The following is an 8,374-nucleotide window of genomic DNA, read 5'->3' on the forward strand; positions in this document are numbered from 1 at the left end:
AAGACTGTATTTCCCAGCCTCTCTTGTGACCATGGATTCATTTCCAGCCAATAGAATGTAGGCAACTTCTCAGTCATGTCTTTAAGAGGAGGCTGCCCATCCCTTCCCTTTTCTACCTTTCCACTGGCTGGTAAGGGACCTAATGGGGAACCTCTGGGCTGTGGGGATGCAAGGAATACCCTATGAATGGCACAGTGAAAAACGAAGAACCTGCACCCCTCTTGGCCTGTAGAATAGAACCTTATTACCAACTGGGACTTTAACCAACAGAGAAATCAGCTTCTCTCTGGTCCAAGTCACTTATATCTAGGTCCCATTCAACCAGACCTATAGCCTCACTAACGTTCCCCAATGTCCAGCCAAGCTCCCTGTTCTTCCTAATATCCACCTTCAGGCCTTCAAGCTGCTACAATTGAAGTAATTTCTCTTCTCATCTTTAGGGAACGATGTTCTGGTTCTGGTTCTGGTTCTTTAGTGAACCACTTCTGCCAACGATGAGTGTCAAATAAAGAATATGCCTTATATTAGAGTAACTTTTGTCAGGTTTTAGGTTGGGGCAGCTATAATGCTTTCAAACTTTAAGAATTGGGCAGGCCCGGTGGTTCACGCCTATAATCCCAGCACTTTGGGAGGTTGAGGCAGGTGGATCACTTTAGGCCAGGAGTTCAAAACCAGTCTGACCAACCTGGCCAACATAGTGAAACCCCATCTCTATTAAAAATACAAAGATTAGCCAAACGTGGTGGTGCATGCCTGTAATCCCAGCTACTCGGGAAGCTGAGGTGGGAGGATCACCTGAGCCCAGGAGGCGGAGGTTGTAGTGAGCTGAGATTACCACAGCACTCCAGCCTGGGTAACAGAGAGAGGCTCTGTCAAAAAAAAAAAAAAAAAAGAATTGAGTTGCCAGACCATTAAGAACTTTATAATTTTTTATTATTTTACTACTTTAAAAATTTAATCTTGAAATTGGTTAACCTTAGGTAAAAACTAATGATATATTTGTTTTTATACATTATATACACTTGAGAAATAAATAGTCCTCTAAGTAGCATTTTTTAAAAAGCGTCATTATATACAATTAAGGCTTCAAGCCAGGTGTATAAATATACAACCTGCTGAGAATTCAATTCCCAAACCTTCCTTTAGTAAAAACAGAAGTCAGAAGTGACCAGGATGCACAGCCAATAATACAGGTTGAGCATCCCTAAGCCAAAAATTCCAAAATCCGAAACGCTCCAAAATCCAAAATTTTTGAGCACCAACAAGACACCACAAGCAGAAAACCCCACACATAAGTACTTAACACAAACTGTGCTTCATGCACATGATTTAAAATATTGTATAAAATTACCCTCAGGCTATGTGGACAAGGTGTAGATGACACATAAATAAATTTTGTGTTTAGAGTTGGGTCCTATTCCCAAAATACCTCATTATGTATATGCAAATATTCCAAAATCTGAAAATAACCTGAAATTTGAAACACTTCTGATTCCAAGCATTTTGGATAAGGGATTCTCAACCTATACAAGCTTCACTTCGGCTAGAAAGCAATCACAGAAACAAGAGAAGCACACAATTGGCTTGAGAATATACCTTGAATGAACACTTAACTGGTTATGTCTTCAGAAGTTTAACAGTGATACAACTTTGGCATGGTACAGGTTAAAACAATGTCCTTAGAAAACCTAAGTACAAAGAAAATCATTCTTCCTCCCCCACACTTCCTCCCGAATCTCAGCCATAAAAAGTCCAATCTCTTGGCACAGATATTCTCCTGGTTATACATTAATAAAAGGGCTTATGATTTTATTGATTGTACTACAAAAAAAAAAAAAAGTCCTTGTTTGTCTCACACCTAGGGTGTATTGGTGGGAATTGGTTGCAAACATCTTCATGGAGTTTCAGAGATGGACTTTGCCTCCAGGAAATCTGGGTCCTCTGCCTGGCTGCACCTCTAACTAGGTATATAAGTCTAGGCATGTGGCTGAACCTCACTAAGCCTCAGTTTTGTAAAATAAAGATAAGAATAGCTGCCCTTCTCTCCCTACTCTAAGTAGGTAATGTACACACACAAATCTTTTGAAATGTATAGGTGTCTCAGATATTGTGTGTATTAATTCAAACCAAGATCTAGAATTGGTGGCTTTTCCAAGAAGTTCAACAAGAAAAGGCACTGGTATTGAAGCAAAATATTTCAAGGAGGAAAAAAACACTGCATTAACTCTTAGAACCAGCTCTGTCTGGCAGGTGCTAGTCTCTGTGTACACAGATATGTATTACATATGTCATACCTTCTATCTCCCTAAACAGAAGAGATTTGCTCCAAAGCAGTTGTATCTGGCAACTGGCCATCATCCTGGCCCCAGCATGTGTGACATTTTGCTTGCTGTTCTGCTAGTGATCAAACGTCACTCATAGGGGAGGCGGCACATATTAACTAAGAAGAAACAGAAACCACTTAAAGCCTCAGGATCCCTGCTGCTTACATCCTACAGCCTCCGCCAGGCCCCAAGTGCCTTGCCCCATGCATATACCCATATACCATCCAAACAGAAACAGGGTCGAGAAATCCCAACTCCACTGGGTTCTGAATGGAGAGGCTCAGTAATATGCCCACTACCACATTCTGACTAATTTTAAGTGTTCAATAAACATTTGCTCAATTAAAAAATGGACAACAGAAAAATAAGAAAGCCAATGATGTGTGCTTCAGAGAGTGAGCTGGGGAGTAGGACAGAATGGCTAAGAGATAACCAGTATGGTCAGTGCAGTCCGTGAGAACCCAACAGTCAGAGCCTGAACAAGATACCAGGCCTGCTCCCATGACATGAGTCAGCTCCCATCAGAAGGACTTCTCACTAAGGCTCAAGGCAGGCTAAGCAGCTGACAGCCTTCAACACAGACCCTCTTTGGAGCCAGCGTTCCTTGTCAGGCAGCGTACAAGCTCACCCAGCAACTGAGAAACCAATCCAGTGTGCATGATAGGCCCCGGGACACCCAGCTGCTTACATACAAATCTGGACTTGGTGCTCTGGAGGTATGGACAGAGGCTTGGAGTTAGAGCTATTCAAGAGAGGCAGCAGGAGCTATAGCAGCGCACAGTCCCCTCCCGCGAGGAGTCCCGGCCATCACAGGAGACCACTTGTTCCTAGTACTCCAGGGTCAAGGCTGAGAAGAATCCTTCCATCGGGTGGGTCCTCAGCAGTAACTTTCCTCCATGTGCTTGGATAGCAGGAAGTCTTGCAGCCTTGCTGGCAAGGCTTGCCCGGGCACTCTCAGGGAAGCTTCACAGTGGGACTGGAAAAAACCATGTGACAGTGCCATTCATTAGCTCAGGTACCAGCAAATGTGCAAGCCTGTATTCTGGGTATGCTCTGTTGACCTCAAGACCAAGCTTTCTGATACCCCTAGGGGACTATTTTACCTGCATTTCTTTCAGAATAAATGGACAAGGTCCTGAGTGCTGCCTTCTCTCTCTAACCTGACAAGCCACAGATGTACTTTGAGAAACACCACACAGCAGCACCCTCTAGACCCCTAGCTGAATACATCACAGTTCTTGCATTTGTTTATTTAGCCCAATACCCACCCACAACATGCATGCACACACAATCACAGACACACAAGTGTGGGGAGAACTATCAAAGCATCCTCGTTGCCTTGATCTAGAAATACAAGAGAGACCCTGTTATGGCAGGAAGGGGGCAAGATGGAGTTGGAAGACCTGGGTGCTAGTCTCAGCTTTGGGAACACACCACTGAGCCTCTCCAAATCTCAACCTCCTTCTCAGTGAAAGTGCAAACAGCATCCATATCAGGAAGGAGGATGTGGACATGTTACATATAGTGTCATGGCTTCCTAATGTTCATTTATGATTTGGGCTCCTATTGTTTTTCAGGGAAAAAGAAATGACAACTTGTTTACTAAAATTAGTAATGAGAGGGTAAGTCATAGAATGCTCAGGTAAATGAATTCCAAAGCAGGAAAGAAGAATAAATATCTCAGCCTTTATCATAAGAATAGCTATCCTGACCCGGCGTGGTGGCTCATGCCTGCAAACCCAGCACTTTGGGAGGCTGAGGCAGGCAGATCGTTTCAACCCAGGAGTTGGAGACCAGCTTGGGCAGCATGGTGAAACCTCATCTCTACAAAAATTAGCCAGGCATGATGACGCATTCTTGTAATCCAAGCTCCTCAGGAGGCTGAGGCAGGAGGATCACCTGAGCACAGGGATGTTGAGGCTGCAATGAGCTGTGATAGTGCTACTGTACTCCAGCCCGGGTGACAGAGCAAGACCCTATCTCGAAAAAAAAAATAAAAGAATGGCCTTCCTTAGCCATTTTTCCTGGCTGTGTCCAATCTACATGGTTGTCTGGAGGATCGATGAAGCTAATATATGTGGAAACACTTTGAGATGTATAAATTTAAATACATAAAGATTTACAATTGTTATGGTAGCAGAAAATCATACAAGCCTATGCTAGACCAAGTCTCTTAATTAGATGATCACGGGTCCTGTGATGATGGGGCTTGTGTCTCCCAGGAGACAGAGCAGCTGGGATGCAGCCCAGCCTCAGGGGTGGCAAACGGTTAATCACAGGGGACCCCGGAGCGTGGGCACAGCTGCCTAATAATTGATACCCAGACAGAGGCAAGGAGATTCATCTGAGCACATGGAGCCTCAGTGCTCAAGGGCACAGGCTTTGGAGTAGACTGACCTGCTTCAACTCCCTCTGCCATTGCTGGGGGACTTGGGAAAAAAACCTTCTCTCCCTGAGGCTCAGTTTCTCATCTGTACACAGGGATAACAACCCTGCCTCATGGGGTTGATGATAAACATGATCATGTAAGTCCCTGGGTGCAGGCTGGGCCCAAGCTAAGTGCTAGGTGTACCACAGCAGTATTATTATCTAGTACCCTGGTTACAGCAAGGGGTGGGGGTAGGCCTGGTGCAGGGAGACAGTCTCCTTCCTTCTCAGCAGGTGTTTCAGCTTAGAAGGCGTGTGGCTGGTTCCCCAGGATGAGCCCACTGCCTCACACCACCAGATGGGTCTTCCTCATGTCTGAAATAATGGATTGCAACATGGGAGAAGGGGATAGTGAAGCATGACAACTCCTCTGTCTCACTTAGCACCACATACATGAGCATTTCTGTTTCTCAAAGAGGGGGAAGATGGGGATTGGGTACAGTGGCTTGTAATGCCAGCACTTTGGGAGGCTAAGGCAGGCAGATCATTTGAGGTCAAAAGTTTGAGACCAGGCTGGCCAACATGGTGAAAGCCCTTCTCTTCTAAAAAAAAAAAGAAAAGAAAAAGAAAAAAATTAGCTGAGTATGGTAGCAGGCACCTGCAATCCCAGCTATTCAGGAGGCTGAGGAAGAAGAATTGCTTGAACCCAGGAGGCAGAAGCTGTAGCATGCCAAGATTGTTCTACTGTACTCCAGCCTGGGCAACAGAGCAAGACTCTGTCTCAAAAAAAAAAAAAGGTATGTGGGAGAATTAGGCCCACACTCACTTGGGTTCTAGAAAACCTAAGGAAGGAGAACATGCTTTGTGCTTCTCCTTATCTCCCACCCCATTCCCAACCCTGACCTGGTGGCCAGAAGGAAGCTAGGAGCCCTTAGGCACCTTCCCACAGCTCTAGTTATTACAGAGAAGACGTCAATCAAAGATGCCAGGGGCCAGGTACAGTGGTTCACACCTGTAATCCCAGCACTTTGGGAGGCCGAGGCAGGTGGATTACTTAAGCCAAGGAGTTCAAGACCAGACCAGGTGACATGATGAAACCCTGTCTCTGCAAAAATACATAAATTAGCTGATATAGTGGCATGTGCCTGTGGTCCCAGCTGTTCAAGAGGCAAAGGTGGAAGGATCACCTGAGGCTGGGGAGGTTGAGACTGCAGTGAGCCAGGGTCATGCCACTGCACTCCAGCCTGGGTGACAGTAAGATCCTGTCTCAAGGGGGAAAAAAAAGATACTTCAAAGATGGCAGGCATGGGCACCAACCTGGGGACTTAGCTACCCAGAACACCTCATCGAGTAGGGTTATGTGCAATGTACCCCTAAAGGTTGAGGTAAGACAAAGTGCAGAAGAGACATGAACACCTCCAACAGCCTATCTACGATATTTCACTTGCTTTTTTATCTCCTTCTAGCAGAAGATCAGCTTCTTTATTTTATTTATTTACGTATTTATTTATTATTGAGACAGAGCTTCGTTCTTGCCACCCAGACTGGAGTACAATGGTGCGGTCTCAGCTCACTGTAGCTTCCACCTCTTGGGTTCAAGCAATTCTCCTGCCTCAGCTTCCCAAGTAGTTGGGATTACAGGTGCGCACCATCACGCCCAGCTAATTGTGTGTGTGTGTGTGTGTGTGTGTGTGTGTGTGTGTGTGTCTGTGTGTGTTTAGTAAAGACGGGATTTCACCATGTTGGTCAGGCTGGTCTTGAACTCCTGGCCTCAGGTGATCTGCCTGCCTCAGCCTCCCAAAGTGCTGGGATTACAGGTGTGAGCCACCACGCCCGACCCAGCTTCTTAAAGGAAGAGCTTTTTATCTGTTTTGTTCATGCTATGTCCCCCAGACCCATATCCACGCTAGGCGATCAATCAACATGTGCTGAGTGAAACACATGAGAAAGTCCTGGTTACCTGGTTTCGTTTTTCATCCTCCAGCCATCCCGACACTTGTAAAACCAGAGCTCCCGGCCTGGGGATATGCTGGTGTTCTCGGGGTCCTCTGCGCAAAACGTCAGTCTAGGAAGGAAAAGAAACTACTGATGTAGCCAGAACTCTAGAGGGATTCCGGCTGTGCTTTCTGGATTCAAGACAGATGGGTGAGGAGGCAGGGGTGAAATTCTCCTGCCATGCCCTGACTCAAAAACCTTCAGAATTCCCCATCACTACTGCAGGGACTCTAAACTGTGTCTCGCTTTGAGGCTTCCATGATTCAGCCTCATTCAGCCTCAGCCAGACCTCTCCCACCTGCTTCCCTCTGTCTATCCAAAAACACCACCTGCCTCTCAAGGCCATAGCCTCTCAGAGGGTTAACCTAACCCTCCCTTGGCCTTTCAACTGGTTACAAAGTATGTCCTTATATAAATATTGCTTTTGTTAGTGTTGCTACTTCTTGCAACAGGGAGTTTAAAAGGAACTTTTTATTTTAAAATGTTATGCCCTGCCTGAAATTGCTTGCCGCTATCTGTGGTTGACTTCTCCACTAGACTCTAAGCTTGAACGGAGTGATTCAAAATATCTCTAGCTCTGTGCTCTGTAAATATCCATTGACAAGAGCAACTGGAACTCAGCTGCAAGTCAAAACCAAAGATTCAGCAAATGGACAGCCAAGAACATAAGAAAGAATCGGGGCCTAATAACCATTGTCCTGGAATTTATGGCTGCCCCACGCAGCAGCCTGGGGGACGTGTGATTAGCATGACCACGTAATCCTTAAGTGTGTTGGGCACCTGACCCTGGAGCTGAGGCAGGACAAAAGCCCCATTCAGAACAGTTTAAAAGCCTTTCCCAGGAAACACTAAGGACCTTAGGACCCATATGTTTATACACATATAAAAACATGACCTATCTCACGCACAATCAGGAAATGCAAATTCAAACAACAGCAGGGAGCCCATTCACACCTAACAAAATGGCAAGAATGTTCCACCAGATATGGGTGAAAAGGAGGGAAAAGGTAATTCTTCATCTATAGTTAAGATGGAAAATTAGTCCAACCACTTTGAAGAGAGATTTAATAATATCTGGTCAGGCTGGAGAATGCATATACCACAACCCAGCAATTCCACTTTTTGGAACACATGCTGAAAAACAGCCCTCACACACGTGTGCACAAGGAAAATGCAGAGGATATTCATCTAGGCGCCATTCGTAAAAAGCAGCAACAACTTAAATTTTCAGCAGAACAATGGCAAAACTATTTGTGAAATGGTCATTTACATACAGGAGTTAAATAAGAATAGATTAGATTTTTATGTTTTGGATAAACTTCACAAACAATATTTGCATGAAAAAAATAAAATTGTAAAATATTATGTCCACTCAAGCAAAATTCAGAAGCATCTTAAAACAATTCTATACATAGTTTATGTGTACAAACAGAAGTACTAAGGAGGCCAGGTGCAGTGGCTCACACCTGTAATCCCAGCACTTAGGGAGGCCGAGGCGGGTGGATCACCTGAGGTCAGGAGTTCAAGGCCAGCCTGGCCAACATGGCAAAACCCTGTCTCTACTAAAAATACAAAAATTAACTGGGCATGGTGGCACATGCCTGTAATCCCAGCTACTCAGGAGGCTGAGGCAGGGAAATAACTTGAATCCAGGAGGTGGAGGTTGCAGTAAGCTGAGATGGTACCAC

The 8,374-nt window shown here is 45.1% G+C and overlaps 1 protein-coding gene across 2 annotated transcripts in view; it reads right to left on the reverse strand.

The window, feature by feature from the left end:
* Nucleotides 1-917: 917 nt before the first annotated feature.
* Nucleotides 918-8,374, reverse strand: part of LIPG (lipase G, endothelial type) — a 27,730-nt gene continuing 20,273 nt past the window's right edge. The window contains exons 9-10 of one of the 2 annotated variants that reach the window (XM_017529645.2): nucleotides 6,652-6,756; nucleotides 918-3,300 (exon numbers count right to left, since the gene is read on the reverse strand). In XM_017529645.2, coding sequence (XP_017385134.1) covers nucleotides 3,279-3,300; nucleotides 6,652-6,756 — 127 coding nt within the window. In that variant the 3' untranslated portion in view covers nucleotides 918-3,278. The remainder of the gene's footprint in view (nucleotides 3,301-6,651; nucleotides 6,757-8,374) is intronic. The other variant, XM_037738953.1, reaches the window with a different exon arrangement.

The sequence above is a fragment of the Cebus imitator genome, unplaced genomic scaffold, assembly GCF_001604975.1.
Source record: "Cebus imitator isolate Cc_AM_T3 unplaced genomic scaffold, Cebus_imitator-1.0 Scaffold60, whole genome shotgun sequence".
Taxonomy (NCBI): Eukaryota; Metazoa; Chordata; class Mammalia; order Primates; family Cebidae; genus Cebus; species Cebus imitator.